Source organism: Physeter macrocephalus, unplaced genomic scaffold (assembly GCF_002837175.3).
Source record: "Physeter macrocephalus isolate SW-GA unplaced genomic scaffold, ASM283717v5 random_23, whole genome shotgun sequence".
Taxonomy (NCBI): Eukaryota; Metazoa; Chordata; class Mammalia; order Artiodactyla; family Physeteridae; genus Physeter; species Physeter macrocephalus.
The window spans coordinates 120,178-136,877 of NW_021145307.1; the positions used below are offsets into that span (position 1 = coordinate 120,178).

The window sequence follows — 16,700 nt, forward strand, 5'->3', positions numbered from 1 at the left end:
TGCTGGGAAGTTCTTCCTGTAGTCTAACCTAACCCCTCCAGCTGCCTTATCTACCACCTCAAGCCAGTCTTGGCAGCCCTGGAGGGCCAGGTACAGGTTGTGGTTTTGTTTTGTTTTTCCTAGTATGTACTAAGCACTTATCCACACGTGACTCTCTGTTTAAGAACGTGACATGTCAACTCTTTTAATCCTTATATCAATTATATGAGGTAGGTTTTATTCTTACAGTCATCCCTTGGTATCCACAGGAGATTAGTTCCAAGACTCACCTACCCAACCCGAAACCAAAATCCGAGGATGCTCAAGTCCCTTATATAAAAGGGCATACGGGCTTCCCTGGTGGCGCAGTGGTTAAGACTCCACTCTTGGGCTTCCCTGGTGGCGCAGTGGTTGAGAGTCCGCCTGCCGATGCAGGGGACGCGGGTTCGTGCCGCGGTCCGGGAAGATCGCACATGCCGCGGAGCGGCTGGGCCCGTGAGCCATGGCCGCTGAGCCTGCACGTCCGGAGCCTGTGCTCCGCAACGGGGAGAGGCCACGACAGTGAAAGGCCCGCGTACCGCAAAAAAAAAAAAAAAAAAAAAAAGGCATAGGGAATTCCCTGGCCGTTCAGTGGTTAGGACGCAGAACTTTCACTGCCGTGGGCCCGGGTACAATCCCTGAAAGGGATACTAAGTTCCCACTGCAAGCTGCACAGTGCAGCCAAATAAATAAATAAATAAATAAATAAAATGGCGTAGTATTTGCATATAACCTACACACACTCTCCCGTATACTTTAAGATATACTTTTAAGTCATCTCTAGATTACTTATAATATTTAACACAATGTAAATAGTTGTAAATACAATGTGAATGCTAGGTAACTAGTTGTTGGTAAGCAGTAAACTCAAGTTTTGTTTTTTGGAACTTTGGATTTTTTTTCTTTTTTTTGGATCTGCGGTTGGTTGAATCTGCAGATGCGGAACCTGTGGATACAGAGAGCTGACTGTATATCTTGATGAGGAGACTGAGGTTCAGAGAGGCTAAGTAATTTGCCAAAGATCACACAGCTAGTTTGGGGGAGGGGGTTAGGGAGGCTTCAGGACTTGAATCCACCAGGGCCATATGGCTCTGGTGTCTTTGTTCTTAACCGGAGCCACAGCTGCCTCTGAGGTGGGGTCAGGGTCCCTGAACAGTCTGGTCTGTTCTGAATTAGAAGTCAGGAAGAGGAAAAGGATGCACCCTGAGTGTTCCTCCCTCCTAATTGAGTCTCCCAACACCTGTTAGGAAGGTGGGCACCATGTAACCCTGTTTCCCGGGAGGGTGGCAGAGAGGCATTGAGATTTGCTAGTCTCGTAGGCAGCAAGAAGCAGACAGCCTGGCCCCTTGACACCTACCCCTGTACATCCTGCCTCTGAATCAAAATAGAAGATAAATGAAACCCATTTGGACCCAGGCCTGGGAGGGAAGCTGAAATGAAGAGTGAGAACTGGGGAAGGCCTGCCCACCGTGCCCTTCACCTGTTCCAGTAGGACAGCTCCCACGCTTGGGAGCAAATTTACTCTGCTAGGCTTCGGTCTAAGCACTTTTACACTCAACACTTTGGAGTTTTTCAGTCAAGGCACAAACGGGCTAACTGTCCAAGGTCACTCAAGTGTTAGGGGGACCTGGGATTTGAACCTAGGCAGTGTGGCCAAGGCTGAAGCCCAGGGAGAGGCCGTGAACAGCCCAGGATCACACAGCCACAGCCCCAGAGCTGGAAACTGCTGGCTCCCTTCCAGCCCAGGTAAAGCAATGACACCTGACTCCTAGCAAGTTGGGGGTGGAGCAGAGGTGGAGCTAGGGAGACCCAGGTGGCTTCTCGGAGAACCAGAGCACAGGAGAACCAGAGCACAGGCGGCAGAGTGGCTTGGAGCAGCATGAAGGGGAGCTGGGGACTGAGGCTGCTCATCCTGGGAGCCATGGTCCTCATAGAAGGTGAGTCACCCGTGTTTGAGGGGCAGGCGGTATGGTAGGGTTCGGGGGCTGTCCTCTACCCCAGCAGCCCCCTGCAGCTTGGTGTGTGAGAGAGAGCCTGCCCGGGAGGCCAGTCAGTCTGTGGCAACGTAACCGTGTCCGGCTGTGTGTGTGTGTGTGGGAGGGGTATGTGGCCGCCTGTGTCCAAATGGGTATGATTTCCTTGGGCTGGATTATAGTGTCTGCAGGAACTGTCATTATGCCTGTGTGTGCGCCCTGTGGCCCCGTCTGCCTCTCTACTTCCAGAATGACCTTCTTAGGCAAGTTCTGGGGCTCTGTGGCCTCAGTCTCCCCACCTTTACATACGTCCCATCTCTCCTGGAGCAGATGTTCAATGGGTGTGTTTGTGTGTGCCTGTGATGGGGAAGAGGCAGGGCAGGGGACCCTTTGGTAGAGTCTCTGATGGTTTCTAGAAAGGTGGCGGAGCCCGAGTCGTCAGAACAGGGGTGGGGTGAGTCTCAATCTCTTGACGCCCTCCCCAACTTGGACATGACGCAGGCTTCTAATTATTCCTCTTAGGCCTCCGCAGCGCAGGGCACAATTAAGCTAATGCTCTCCACATGCACAGGCTGCCTCTCTGACTCAGCGGTGGGGCAGGAGTTGGGGGTTCTGCGGCCTGGAGGCTTGGCCTGGTCCCAAGCTGAACCCCAGGCCCTTCCGCTCAGGCCCAGGAGTGCTGAGCACGGCTGAGGCAGGAGAATTAATGACTGAGTGTACACTCTGAATAGCTTCCAATAAAAGCTGTTTCTTGACTTCATATAAATATTTTCATTCTGGGAGGGGTCGGTGAGGTAGCCACAGAGTCATAGCAGCAACCCATGCCAATCCCCCCAAACCTGTCCCCTCCACCAAGGCTGGGCCGGGCAGGTAAGGCTCCCTGCCCCAAGGTTCACCTGTGTCTCTCTCTTCCCAGGTCTTCAAGCGGCTCAGCGTGGTAAGCTCTGGGGCCGTGGGGCCTGGGCCTTACTTGGGTCTGGGTCGGGCCAGGGGTGAGGGCAGGACGGGGCCTGCTGCCAGCCTGACCCCCGCCTCTCCACAGCATGCGGGCAGCGTGGCCCTGGCCCCTCCATGCCTCAGGAGGGCAACACGATGCCTGGCGAGTGGCCATGGCAGGCCAGTGTGAGGAGGCAGGGGACCCACATCTGCAGCGGGTCCCTGGTGGCTGACAGCTGGGTCCTCACTGCGGCCCACTGCTTCGAAAAGTGAGTCACGGCTACGGTCAAACAGGGTTTCTGGCTTTGGGGGTGAATGATTTGTCCCCAAGCCCCTCAAGACTGAGCCCTGCCCCTAGAGTAACAAAGTACCATTTATTAAAAATATGCCATGTGCCGGGTACATACTATCAAGTTAATCTTAACAGCCCTTCATGGTAGAAGCCTTACAAATGAGACAACTGAGTTGGGAGAAGGATGGACCTTGCTTAAAGCCACAGGTTTTCTGTCCATCTTTCACCCACTTTGTGCTGTCTCCCCTGGTGTCACCATCCCCCTTTGCACTCAATGCCTGGGTCTTGTTCCCCCCACTTCCAGGGTGGCGGTCACGGAACTGCACTCCTGGTCAGTTGTCCTGGGTTCTCTGAAGCATGAGGGGCTGAGCCCAGGGGCTGAGGAGGTGGGGGTGACGGCTCTGCAGCTGCCCAGGACCTATAAGCACTACAGCCAGGGCTCGGACCTGGCCCTGCTACGGCTCGCCCACCCCATGGCCCACACACCCCTCTGCTTGCCTCAACCTGCTCATCGCTTCCCCTTTGGGACCCACTGCTGGGCCGCTGGCTGGGATCAGGACAATGATGGTAAGTGCTGGCCCAGGCTGGAGCCCAGAGGGGCACTCTGCTTGCCCAAGGTCACACAGCCTCAGCTGCCAACTGTCCCCGTTCCCGGTCTCCCTTGCTCCTCCGAGCCCAGACTCCAGCCCCAACCCCCTCTTTCGCCAGTTCCCAGGGCCCTACGGAATATACGCCTGCGTCTGATCAGCCGCCCCACGTGTAACTGTCTCTACGACCGCCTGCACCGGCGGCTGCTGGCCAGCCCGGCCCAGCCTGGGATGCTGTGTGGAGGTCCCCAGCCCGGGGTGCAGGGGCCCTGTCAGGTCTGAGGGGGAGGACAAGGGAAGGGAACAGGAGGGGGCTGGGCACTCCATCCACAGGGACTGGTGGAAGGACCACACGTAGAGGGTGTCCGCCCAGGGCTGGGGCTCAGGTGTCTATCCTTGACAACACTGCCTGGCTCCAGGGAGATTCCGGGGGCCCCGTGCTGTGCCGCGAACCTGACGGACGCTGGGTTCAAGCTGGGATCATCAGTTTTGCAACAGACTGTGCCCAGGAAGACACTCCTGTGCTGCTGACCAACACGGCTGCTCACAGCTCCTGGCTCCAGGATCAAGCTCAGGGGGCAGCCTTCCTAGCCCAGGACCCTGAGACCCCAGAGATCAGTGATGAGGACAGCTGTGCAGGTATGAGCAGCGGGTGTCAGGAGCCCACGTGAGGGGACCTCCCCCCAGGGCTGCATGACTTCTCGGCAGCAGGTGGAAGCCACAGTGAAACAAATTTCAGCTCAGAATAGAAAACTGATACAGGGTGTCCACACGCTGCCAGGGGCTAATGAGGGGGCTCATAAGGCCCCTTTCAGCCCCCAGGATGGGAACAGCTCCATTTACGGCTAAGAGGCATAGATGCTTTGGAACTTTATGAATCTGGGGTTTAGGTAACAAGAAGAATTTCTGGGATCTGGCGGAAGGTTTTGGGGTAGGCTGCAAGTTTCCAAGCAGACACTCTGTGAGATTGGAGAGGGAAGGGCTCCCACTCAGTAGGGCATTAATTCTGGCAGTTAAGTGACTAACATGCAAACTGCATGCAAAATAATTCCTGAGGCGGAAGCTCTATCTTGATGTTAAGAGAAGCACCAGTGAGCCAGTTCTGGGGCCACTCCAAGCCCAGAGGGGTGCAGACAGGCGGGGCAGGGAATGATGAGCAGGCCACTCCCATGATCCTGGACCATCAGAGTTAAAAGCTTAGGCCCTGGGTTTTGAATCTCAAGTTGGCTATTTGCCTGTGGTTACTGAGCTAGAAAGTCACTTAACCCCTCTGGAACTTTGGTTACCTTCGGTAACTGGGGTAACCAAGATTCAACTTAAAAGGATATCGCGAGGATGGTTGATAGCACGTGGGAAGCGCTTAGCACGGGGCCTGGCATGCAGTGAGCACTCAGCAGGAAGGCAGATGATGTAATCCGTCTGTTTCAGCCTGTGGATCCCTGAGGAGAGAAGGCCCCCAGGCAGAAGCTTCCTCCCCGCAGCCCTGGGACGCCAGGCTGAAGCACCAAGGGAAGCTGGCCTGTGGCGGAGCCCTGGTGTCAGAGGAGGTGGTGCTGACTGCTGCCCACTGCTTCACTGGGTGAGTCCCGTCTCCCTTGGCTTTGTGCCCCCACCCTTGCTGGCAGCCCTGCCACCCGGTGCTGTCAATGCTGTCCCTGCACAGGCGCCAGACCCCAGAGGAATGGACTGTAGGCCTGGGGGCCAGACCAGAGGAGTGGGGCCTGAAGAAAGTCATCCTGCATGGGATGTATACCCACCCAGAGGGGGGCTATGACGTGGCCCTCCTACTGCTGGCCCAGCCCGTAACACTGGGCTCCAGCCTGCGGCCCCTCTGCCTGCCCTATGCGGACCACCGCCTGCCTGATGGGGAACACGGCTGGGCCCTGGGGCTAGCCCGCCAAGGAGCAGGTATGTAGGTAGAACAGGGCCACCAGCAGCTGTGCATCTAGCCTAGAGGCCGAGGCAGCAGCTGGGTCTTCTCCGTCACCCTGCAGGCACCAGCTCCCTTCAGACAGTGCCTGTGACCCTCCTGGGGCCCAGGGCCTGTAGCCGCCTGCACGCAGCCCTTGGCAGCGACAGAGCCCCCATTCTGCCACAGATGGTGTGCACCAGTGCTGTGGGTGAGCCGCCCGGCTGCGAGGTGAGCCCCACTCCCCCTGTCCTCACCCCACGGACCCCTCGCCCTGCCACTCATGAACAGACCTTCTGCCAGGCTTGGCCTCAGACCTCTCACCGAAACTCAGCCTTTCTGCCAACTGGCTCCCAAACAGCCAGGCCCCCAGCCCCGGCCTCAGCCCCTTCTGCCCCGTGAAGCTGCCTAGGGAGAAGAGGAAGTCACTGGTATCCCCTGACCCCTGACAGGGCCTGTCGGGGGCACCGCTGGTGCGCGAAGTGATGGGCACGTGGTTCCTGGCTGGGCTGCACAGCTTCGGAGATGTCTGCAAAGGCGCGGCAAGGCCTGCCGTCTTTACACTGCTCCCCACCTATGAGAAGTGGGTCACCAGTTTGGAATGGCGGGTCTACTTCGCTGAGGAGCCAGGGCCTGAGGCCGAGCCTGAAAGCTGCCCCGCTAACGTGGCCCTGGGGCCTCATGCCAGCACTGCCTCCGCAGCCACCTTCTCTCTCGACCTGGGGCAGGGCAGGGCAGGGTCTGGCCTGACCCACCTCTAGCTGCCCTGGGTGGAGTGGAGCAGCGGACGGACCCATCTGGATTCAAATTCGGGCTCTTGTCATTGTCTGACTGGGAGAGCACGCCTCTTAACCTCTTCAGACCTCACTTTTCTCATCTGTCATGGGGGCTGAGGAGCGCCTCCCTCCTCTTCCTCTTCCTCTAAGGGAGGAAGGGAGGGAAGCTGTGAGGACGAGGCCAGCCCCATCCTCCTTCCTCTCCCTGACACGCCAGCCAGCCAGATGTTGACAGGTGGCTCTGGGACGCTGCAGTCACAGTGAGGCAATTTCCGCGTCACTACCCCTGGCCCTCTGCCATGCCCCCCGGCCCCGTCCCCCACTGAGGCAGGCCCGACAGTGCAATGGGCTCTGGGAAGGAGCCTGCCCCGACCGACAGCTGACCCCGCTCCCCTCTGCAGGACAGGGAGACCTCCCCTGTGGAGGCCCCCTCCACGTCCAGCTCCGCGGTCCCACGCAGGCGTCCCCAGCTTTCCCTATTCGTCATCCCCTCGGATACAACCACACCAACCATGTACTTTGAAAATTTCTTTTTTGGGGGGGGAGCAATTTTCCTGTTTTTTTAAACTTAAATAAACTGTTACAAAATAGACTTTAGAAAATAAATTACAAATTGTAGTAAAAGGCTCCCCCCTTCCACAGGCAGCATTCCCACCCATGGCTCTCTCTGAATCTGCCTCTCCCGAGTGTTGGAATCTGGCTGGTGAGGGTGGCCTGGCTGCAGAGCCTGGCACTGGGTTTCTTGCAGGGCTGGTCACAGGAAAGAGCATGGTGACAAAGGCAGGGGAAAGGAGGTCCTTCAAGGACAGGACGGGAGGAACATCTCACCCCCTCCGTGGGAAAGAAGCCAGATCTGGGTCCTCTTTGCAGGAGGAGAGGAGGAGAGAGCTGGGGATGCCCAAACTACTCCTGAGCAAAACAAGGAGATCAAGCCTTTCCCTACAACCTGCCCTCCCCCTACCCCGTATTCTGATCTTTGGAAACTTGAATTTCAGAGGGAGAAGCTGAGGTCTGCAGGCCACTGGGGTGAAGGGTCCAGGAGTGGGGTCGTGGGGGTGGGTGGAGGGGGCAATGACAAGTCCCCTCTGCCCGCCGCTGGTGCCTTTGGGGTTCCTGGGGAGAGAGAGATGAGGCGACTGAGGGCACAAACCCCACACAGCTTGTACCCCTCCCCCTCCCTAGCCCTGCAGGCCATTCCCCACAGCCCCTGCCCCCAAGGCCTGTGTGAGAACTCCCAATTATTTCCCCAGACCTGGTTAACTACCTCCTCACTCATTCCCTTGGGGTCACGAGAAATCTTTTATCCTGAAAGCCATCTGATCAGCACTCTCAGGGGAATCTCACCGCCCCCCCCCACGCTGACAATCTCTGGTCAAGGGGCCCACCATCTCAGGGACACCCACTTTGGGGGCCACTAAATGGAAGGGGCCCTGGGAGAAGGGCTACGGATCCCTAGGGGAGGTGGAGAGCAAGCCCGGGACTTGCTGAGGGAACAGGCTCTCCCATTCCTCCGCAGCCTCGTCCTCCAGCAAGGATGGGTGGAGGTGTCTTTCCCCGGTGATTCCCCTTGACGGAGGATGAGAAATAGGGGCTGATAACTGTTGTTGCTATAGCTGGGCCTGGCTTCAAAGAAATAATTATCTGTGACTCAGTCCTCCAGTTCAAGGTGTGCCGGCAGGGAGGTGGGTGTGCAGGTGGAAAGGGTGGTTTGGTTGGATCCCAAAAAGGAAATGCGCAGCAGAGAAAGAAGGTTGAATAAAGGGAAGGAGAAGAAATGTGGGCCAATACAGGTGGGAAAGGGCCAAGGGTCTAGTTTCCAAGAAAAGAGGAGGGGGAGCAGAGACAAGATTCGGGGAAACGGGCAGGGAGCTGGGTGCCAACTAATGACCCTGTTCCCCGACCAGGTCAGCATGGAAGCCACAGTCTGGGGGCACCTCCCACGCGCCCTTCCTTTTTCCCTGGCTCCTTGCCTACTCTAGGGAAGAGCAGAACCTAGACCATCTTGTTCTCTGGAAATCATTACTTAACTGGCTGGATCAGGGGAGTTTCTGGATGCAGCAGCCAGGTGGTACCCAGCTACCTCCCCTCCCAAAACAAAAAGACCGTTCCTCTCTGGCTCCCGCACAGCAGAGGAGCCCCGGCAGCTGCCTCTGCCCCTGACCACTCCCTACCACCCCCGACTACCCCAACCCACCAGGCTACCTATTCACCTTGGGGTAAGGGAGCCCCCAGGGGTTCAGATCTCAGCCACTCAAAAGGCAGCATCCGGGGGGCTTCCCTGGTGGCGCAGTGGTTGGGGGTCCACCTGCTGATGCAGGGGACGCGGGTTTGTGCCCCGGTCCGGGAAGATCCCACGTGCCTCGGAGCGGCTGGGCCCGTAAGCTATGGCCGCTGAGCCTGCGCGTCCGGAGCCTGTGCTCCGCAACGGGAGAGGCCACAGCAGTGAGAGGCCCGTGTACCGCAACAACAACAAAAAAAAAGGCCGCCTCCGCAAACTAGCTTTCTCTACATCCCAGCCCTGGCCGCCTCCTGGAATCCACGTGATCCTCTCACTCCTTGCTCCCCTTGGGGCCAGTTTTTACCCTCTACTGTGTGCCCGCCTCCTCTGGGACCCTACAATCCTCTGCCCAAGCCCATTCATGCCCCCGTACCAGAGCTGGCCACTGTCCACTCCTCCTGGTGCTGCTGCTGGTGCTGCAGGAAGCTGATGCGGCGGCGGAAGTGGCGGGGACAGTGGGGGCAGGTGAAGGGCCCCTCCCGGGGTGCGTGGACCCGCCCGTGGCCCTCCAGCCGGGCAGCTGTCCGGAAGGCCTTGCCACAGACGCTGCAGCGGTGGCGCTTGGGGTCCGTGTGGGTCCTGCCGTGGTTCTTAAGGGACAGCAGGTTGGGTAGAAGTTTGGGGCAGAGGGTGCAGGGATACAGTCCAGTGGTGTGGGCCTTCTGGTGGTTCAGCAGGCTACCTGCATGGCGGTAGGAACGCCCACACTGGGCACAGCGGAAGGGCCGCTCCTCGTCCACAGCCGCTGCGGACCTGACGCCTTGGCCTCCATTAGCTCTCCCGGCATTCTCTCCTGGGGCCCTGGGGGGTTCTGATGGGGCCTTCCGCACTTGACCAGGGAGATCCACCTCATCCTCCACAGCCCCAGCTTTGGGACCTCTGGCCTCCATCTGGGGCGACACCTGACTGAGGCCCCTGGCATGAGTCAGCAGGTGGCTGGCGAGTTCATGGTGGGACCGAAAGGCCTTGCCACAGTCAGGGCAGGCAAAGGTCTGGGCAGCTATGTGGTTGTGGCTCTGGCTCTTGGTGGCCACAGGATTCAAGAACTCCTTGGAGCAGAGCAGGCAATAGTGACGGTCTGTCTTGTGGGTGTTGTGGTGTTTCAAGGGCCCTTCCGACTGGCAGGTGGTCTTGCCACAAGGGCTGCAGGAAAAGGAGTGGCTCTCCGGCTGAGGCTGAGGGCTGCTGTCTCCATTGTCCCAGCTATCCATGGGAATCAGACTAGGTCCATTGGGCTGGCTGTTGCCAAGGTGGCAAGGACTCCTGGGGACACTGTCCCCTGACTCGTCTTCTGGCTTGGTCGGTATGTGACACTCAGGAACCCAATCTCCATCATGATTCACCGGTCCTCTGTCTCCTCGCCACCCATCTGCTTTCCCCGTGCCCCAGGACACTGGCTCTGTGCCTTCTAAACCTGCTGCCTTGAGGGGGCTCTGACTCTGCTCCGCTGGCCTCATGACTCCAGCCTCCAGCGGGGGCACCGACTCAATACCACACCACCTGTCCTCTAGTCCCTGGTCATCGACCAGGTTCCCCTCACCGCCCTCGGTGCCGTTTGGGCCTCCCTGACCCCCTCTGGTCTCCTCCTCATGCTCTCGCAGGTGCCGCTCCAGAGATCCCCGGCCAGGGAAGCCCCGGCCGCAGAGGGCGCAGCGCACAGCTGCCCGCCGTGACCGCCCAGCTCGGCGCCGCCGGCTCTCCGAGTGCAGCCTCTGGTGGTCCTTCAGGGCCATGCGGTTGGAGTAGGTCTTGGGGCAGGCGGGACAGCTATACTGGCCCGTCTCGTGGCTACGCCTGTGGTTCAGGAGGCTGCCGGCGTGGCGGTAGGTCCGCCCACACTGCCCACAGCGAAAGGGCCGATCTTCCCGGGGCAGCTTGCGGGAGCCCCCAACCCCACCGCGCTCCATGTGGACCCGCTGGTGGCTGGCCAGCTGCTTCCGCAGGCGGAAGGCCTTCCCACATTCGGCGCAGCGGAAACGCCGGGGATCCGCGTGGATGCGCCGGTGGTTCTTGAGGGACATGAGGTTTGAGAAGCCTTTGGAGCAGGACTGGCAGCCAAAGTGGCCGGTCTGGTGGCTCTGCCGGTGATTGATGAGGCTGCCGGCATGCTTGTAGGACCGGCCGCACACCTCGCAGCTGAAGGGCCGCTCAGAGCTGGCTTCAGTCTGGCAGCCCTTCTCCGCGGTCTCCAACCTCGGCTCCATTTCCTCCCCCTTCACAGTGGTCTCCTCCCAGGCCTCTTCCTTCACCCTTGCCACCTCCTCCAGGGGCTCCACTTTAAGTTCCTTCTGGAACTTCTCCACTTCTGCCTGCCCGAGGCCCTCCTCTGCCATGCTTTGGGGCTCACCGCTGCCTCCTGCCTCTGGAACGGGCCCCACCTGGGGCTCAGAGCCTTTGCAGCGCGGGTGGTTTCGCAGATGATTGCGATAGGCAGCCAGGTTGGGGTAGCAGCGGGAGCAGACGGGGCAGATGAAGTCTCCAGTCTGGTGGATCTTGCGGTGGTTCACCAGGCTGCCCCCATGGCGATAGGTCTTGCCGCACTGGTTGCAGCGGAAGGGGCGGGGCTGGGTCTCCAGAGAACTTTCCCCACCCTGCATGCAAAGGCTGTCTGTAAGCGTGGCACCTACTCCCTCTCCAGACTTTGTGTCTCCACCCTCCCCAGAAAAAGAGGTCACCGTGCCCTCAAAGGTGCCATCTGCAACCATCCCCGTGGCATCACCTGACTCTCCCGGGTGATCAATGAGGCTGGGGACCTCGCCGTTGGTGTTCCCAGAACTCTGGCTTTGGTGGTGACGCTCCAGGCTGCCCAAGTCATCGTAGGTCTGACCGCAGCAGCCACAGATGTGCCCATACCCGGCGCCATCCAGCGCCTCCACCTCCCGCTGCAGCTGATTCAGCAGTTCTGCTTCCGAGAGCTGCAGTGGGGGGCTATGGGTGGAGGCTGCCCCTGCTGCTCCTTCCTCTTCCCCCTCCTCCTCTGAGCCCTCAGTCGTACCACAGGAGTCATGAGCCTGGCGCCGGTGACGCCTGTAGCCAGCCCGCCCAGGGAAGATCATGCCGCAGAGGCAGCAGAGGAAGGGCTGTGCGGAGGCTGCCTCCCCGGGCCCATGGCTCTGGAAGTGGCTGCGCAGGGCAGGCAGGGACTCGAACTCCTTGGGGCAGAGGGAGCACTGATAGATGCCCGGTGGGTGGCAGGGCCTGTGGCTCAGCAGGCCAGCGGCGTGGGGGAAAGAATGCCCACAGTCAGGACACGTGTGGGAGACCTCAGCCTGCCAGCCAGCAGCGGCTCTGGCAGAGTGGGAAGGGGAGCTGGGCTGGCCAGCGGCTGGTTTCTGGTCTTCCTCCACCCCAGGGGGGCCACCACAGAAGCGAGTCCCATTGCTCTCTTCGTCGCCTGGGATGTCCAAGTTGTCAAGGAAACAGGCCTCCTTCCTTTCCAGTCCTTCCTCAGTGCCGCTGCTCTCTTTATCACCCTGGAAACAGCCCTCATCCCTCTCAAGCCCACATTTGTCCCTTTCAGCTGCAGCCTGCAAACAGCTCCCATCACTTTCCACGTTGCCTTCGGCTCCACTCAGACTCTGCCTTGAAGGGTCTTGGGGACAGCTCAGGCCCTCACCGTCTTCCACCAGCTCTGGGGCCCAGCTCCCGCCTGACGGGAGTTCAGCTTCTCCCCCACCGCCAGCACTGCCAGCCCGCCTCCGGTGCCGCCTGCTCCGCCGCCGACTGTGGCGGCGCATGTGGTTCTTCATGGCGGCCACGGTGTGGAAGTGCTTAGCGCAGGCCCCGCAACTGAAGTCTCCCGTCTGGTGGGTCTGCCGGTGGTTGATGAGGCTGCCTGAGTGGCGATAGCTCTTTCCACAGTCTCGGCAGGCAAACGCCCGAGGAGGTGACACCCTGGTCTCAGTCCTGCCGTTCTCCCCTTCCCCATGGCTCCAGCCGTGACGTTCAAGACTCTCAGGGTCTTCAAAGAGCACGCCACCCAGGCTACATATCTGTGGCACAGTCCTATCTGCTGCTGGCGGCACATCGGTGGCCCCCTCTTCACGTCTGCACCCAGGTTCCCGATCTGAACGGGGGGCTGCCTCTGCTCCCACTGGGTCAGCTGGGAGCTCCACCTTGCGGCGGCCGAGGGGACCCTCGACCCCTGGGCCTGTGCTGCGGCGGGCAGCCTTGCAGTGTACCCGCACGTGGTTGCGCAGGGCCATGAGGTTGGGGTACTTGCGGGGACAGAGTGAGCACTGGTACTCTCCTGTCCGATGGCTATGGCGGTGGTTCACCAGGCTCCCCCGGTGCCGGTAAGCCCGACCACACTCATTGCACTTATAGGGGCGGTGGTCCAGGGTGGCGGTGGGGACCTCCTTCTCTTTGTGGGTGGTTTCAGCCAGCGGCAGGGGAGCTGGCGGTACTGATGGCTGCCCATCCTCTCCGGCTCCTTGCCGGGGTCTGTGATGAGCCCGCACATGGTTTTTGAGGGCAGCTGCGTTGAACAGCTGCTTGGAACAGATGGAGCAGGGGTAGACACCTGTCTGGTGGCTCTTGCGATGGTTGATGAGGCTCCCAGCATGGCGGTAGGTACGGCCACAGTCCCCACAGTGGAATGGCCGGTACTCCTCCAGACTGCTATCTTCCAGCTCCCCAGAGGTGCTCAGCTCCCCAGAGCCATTCAGCATCTGTGTACCAGGGAGCTGGTCCCGGCTGCTCTCGTCTGTGTGCCCATTGGTGGTGGGCATCCCTTTCTCTTCCCACAGCCGCTCCTGACTTTCACCCTCATGGGATTGCTGGTGTTCCAGCAGCTCTCGGGGGAGCCGGAAGGCGCGGGGGCAGTGGGGACACTGGTAAGGCCGATACTGGGCATGGAGTCGGGAGTGATTCTTCAGAGCCATGAGGTTAGAGAACTCCTTGAAGCAGACGGCACAAGGGTAGACGCCCAGGGTGTGGCTCTGGCGGTGGTTGGTGAGGCTCCCGGCATGCTTGTAGGTCTTGCCACATTGACTGCACTTGTACCGCCGCTCCTCCTCAGCAGGAGGGGACTGGGTGGGCTCCTGGCCCGCTGTGAAATTCACTACTGATTCAGCCAAATACTGTTCCAAATTGCTAAGGAGACTGCTGGCCGGGGTGGGGAGCGGTGGGTCTCTGGCAGAGTTGGTGGTGGGCCCCCAGCCCTCTGTGCCCTCCTCGGGATCTGGCTGGCTTTCCCAGCCTTCTCTTTGCCTGGTGGGTGGATCTTCCCAAGTGCCCAGAGCTGCCTTAGGGTCTGGCCCAGACTCACAGCCAGATGTCTCTTCAGTATGTTTCTTCTGGTTTTCCCAGCCTTCCCCAGGGCCAAGCCTCTGGCCCCAGGAGTCAGTGGACACTGTCTCCCCCTGTAGGCATGGAGTGGCTTCCTTGGGGCGTGGAGGCCTGCGCCGCCGGCGGCCTTCAGGAGCATGAGTCCTCATGTGGCTCTTGAGGGCCATGGGATTGGTGAAGTCCTTGCCACAGGTGGTACAGGGGAAAAGGCCAGTCTCGTGGGTCCGGCGGTGGTTGACCAGGCTCCCTGGGTGACGATAGCCCCGCCCACACTGCTGACAGCGGTAGGGCCGAGGGATGCTGTCAGCCTCCTCACTGTCCTGGTTGGAAGATGGATGGAGCAGTTCTCGGTGCCGTGACAGTTCTGGGAGGCTAGGAAAGTGGCGCTGACAGTCAGAGCAGCTGAGTGAGGTGGGCGTATCCTCCATGGGGCAGTGTGGCAGAAACCTGAAGGTTCAGGAAGAGCAGGCAGGTGGCAGCAGCATCTTCCTCTGGTGGAGGGTCCAAGGCCTAGGAACAGGGGGCAGTGGTCAGAAAGAAGGCCTGAATTAACTTTGCCTCTTAGTTCTATGAGCAACAAGTTCACCAGAGGGCACAGATGGGTTCCCCAAGCAGCAATGCCCAGAGACCTGCTCTCTACTGGATCTACTCGGAAAACACCATCATTTACTACTTCCCTGCATACAAGCTCCCCAAACATGGGAGCTCCTCGAGGCCTGACTCATCTCTGGAGGTTCAGATAAGGAAACTGACGTCTAAAGGAATGCAACCTACCTCTGATCACAAACCTATTATTCTGTCGTCAGACCAAATCCCCAAAGCCTTACTGTCCCTAACCCTCTGCTCTCTATAAATCTGAAACAACCTATCTTCTGTGACATCTTAAAAGGAAACCTGTACCTCTCCTGGGACCTTCTATAAGGAAAGTCCAATCCTCCCTCCTTCACCCCTCAGCTAAACAGAGTAGCCTAGAGGCATGGAAAAAGCAGCCTCTTTCTTCAGTTGACAGCCTCGGACCTGAGAGGTGAGGTTAGAGGCCCCCTTCAGAGAAAGGGCTGGCTTGTTCCCCCACCTGCCCTATTCCTTTCAGGGTCACAAAGTCACCTTTCTGAAAGACTCTCTTGGGTTCCCCGGATTCCAAACAATCTTCCATCTTGGAAATTTCATCTCCTTTCTGGTTCTTCACCCCCTACCTTTATCTTTCCTACGCCTCTCCATCCCTTCTCATTTTTCCTTCTACCTTCTCTTATAATACTGATGACAACAGCAACACGTGCTACCTAAGCATTACCATGTGTCAGGCACTGTGCTAAGTAAAGAACATTCGTTATGTCACTTAGTCCTCACAACACACTGCAGTGCCTCTGTTATCCCAGTTTACACAAGAGCCAGCCCGTTTGACTCAGAGAATCTTCTTTCCAAAGCCCTTGCTCTCTCCATGGCAGGCCCCCATGCCTCCTACATCACCTTAGCCTTCTCTGACTCTGATTGTTCACTCCCTTGGGACCCCAATACAACTCCTATCTCCGACTCTAAACCCCCTTACTGAACTTGCTCCCAGAATTCTCACTTCACAAAGCCCCTTCGCTCAAGAGTCGCCTCTCCTAATGAACCACCAATAAGGTCCTCTTGCCTCACTCATCTCCTCGACCAATTTTCTCTTAGGACCCCTACCTCACACCGGTGGCCCCTTCTCGTTCCCGCCGCAGGTGCGTCCGTTGGGGACCGCGAACGGGAGTGCGCCTGCGCACTGGGACCCTCACCCTAACTGCAGCCGCGCGCCCCAAGGGGTGGTTGTGGAGTGGCTCTCGAGCTCCCACACACGCACACTCTGCAAGGGCTCCTGGGCGGTGGGAGGGGAGGGAAAGAGGGAAAGGAGAGGGAGAGAAGGAAGGACGCAGAGGAAAAAAGGCGCAGCTGGCACGAGCCAGCAGTCTACCCCCCCAGCTCCGCGAACACTTCCTATTGTTACTAGGAAACAGGAAGTGTCCTAGCCGCAAAAGCTTCCCCGCGAAACTTCCGCCTTAAAAATGCTTCTGTCCCGCCTCCAAGCAGCGGTTCTACACAGACACCTTTCCGGTGCTAGATGAGAAGCAGCTAACGCGAGACTCTGGCCCCGCCCACGTAGGTCAAAGAGCTGTGTCGTCTGCACTAACCTTAGCCACACTTCCGGGAAGAGCCACTAAAATCGTTCCGGTGCATAGTGGCTGAGCGCAGAAGAGGATAAAAAGGGTTCTGCAGCCCCGGCCTCAGTATTTTGGCGACACTTTTCCTGGAGCTTCTTGTAAAACTTCTAAATACAGATGAAGAGAGCGTCATTTACTCCTTGCTATTAAGGGAAATGTTGTGGAATATAAGCGGATTTAGGTACTACAAATCTTGGGCATGGCCTTTCTGTCCTCCCACCTCTAGTTCACGGTGATCTATCCCCAGGCTAGCAATAGCCGGTGCATCCCGTAAACCTATTCCGGTGTCCTCTGTCATTAGCACCCACAGAGACCCCCTGCAAGGTGTTTCTCCGCCATCTTCGGCTGGGGGTTGCTCGGATAAACTTTGCCTTCCTCCCTAGCGGGAAAAGCTCCCTTCCACTTCCGCTCGCCGGCCCCGCCTCCCGTCCCTCCCCCCTCCTCCCCCCAAGCTGG

General features: G+C 58.8%; 2 protein-coding genes across 5 annotated transcripts; one reads left to right on the forward strand and one right to left on the reverse strand.

Moving 5' to 3' along the window:
* The first annotated feature begins 1,822 nt into the window (after positions 1-1,822).
* PRSS53 (serine protease 53) lies at positions 1,823-7,054 on the forward strand. 2 transcript variants are annotated; one of them, XM_007107421.4, is made up of 10 exons: positions 1,823-1,955; positions 2,908-2,928; positions 3,034-3,196; positions 3,524-3,786; positions 3,928-4,082; positions 4,226-4,445; positions 5,235-5,385; positions 5,470-5,714; positions 5,801-5,946; positions 6,168-7,051. In XM_007107421.4, exons 1-10 carry the CDS (start codon positions 1,898-1,900, stop codon positions 6,474-6,476), a joined length of 1,731 nt encoding a protein of 576 aa, XP_007107483.1. In that variant the 5' UTR covers positions 1,823-1,897; the 3' UTR covers positions 6,477-7,051. The 2 variants fall into 2 exon arrangements, with proteins under 2 accessions (XP_007107483.1, XP_054938107.1); XM_055082132.1 differs by lacking the exon at positions 1,823-1,955 and adding an exon at positions 1,982-2,332 and having other exon boundaries at positions 6,168-7,054.
* Positions 7,055-7,428: 374 nt separating this feature from the next.
* Positions 7,429-16,660, reverse strand: ZNF646 (zinc finger protein 646). Of its 3 annotated transcripts, XM_028483341.2 has the most exons (4): positions 16,465-16,660; positions 16,215-16,351; positions 9,143-14,568; positions 7,429-7,604 (listed from the first exon to the last, which is right to left on the reverse strand). In XM_028483341.2, the coding sequence occupies exons 3-4, from the start codon at positions 14,484-14,486 to the stop codon at positions 7,483-7,485; spliced, it is 5,466 nt and encodes a 1,821-aa protein (XP_028339142.1). In that variant the 5' UTR covers positions 14,487-14,568; positions 16,215-16,351; positions 16,465-16,660; the 3' UTR covers positions 7,429-7,482. The 3 variants fall into 3 exon arrangements, with proteins under 3 accessions (XP_028339142.1, XP_028339141.1, XP_007107484.1); XM_028483340.2 differs by having other exon boundaries at positions 16,215-16,660; XM_007107422.4 differs by lacking the exons at positions 16,215-16,351; positions 16,465-16,660 and adding an exon at positions 15,733-15,996.
* Positions 16,661-16,700: the final 40 nt, after the last annotated feature.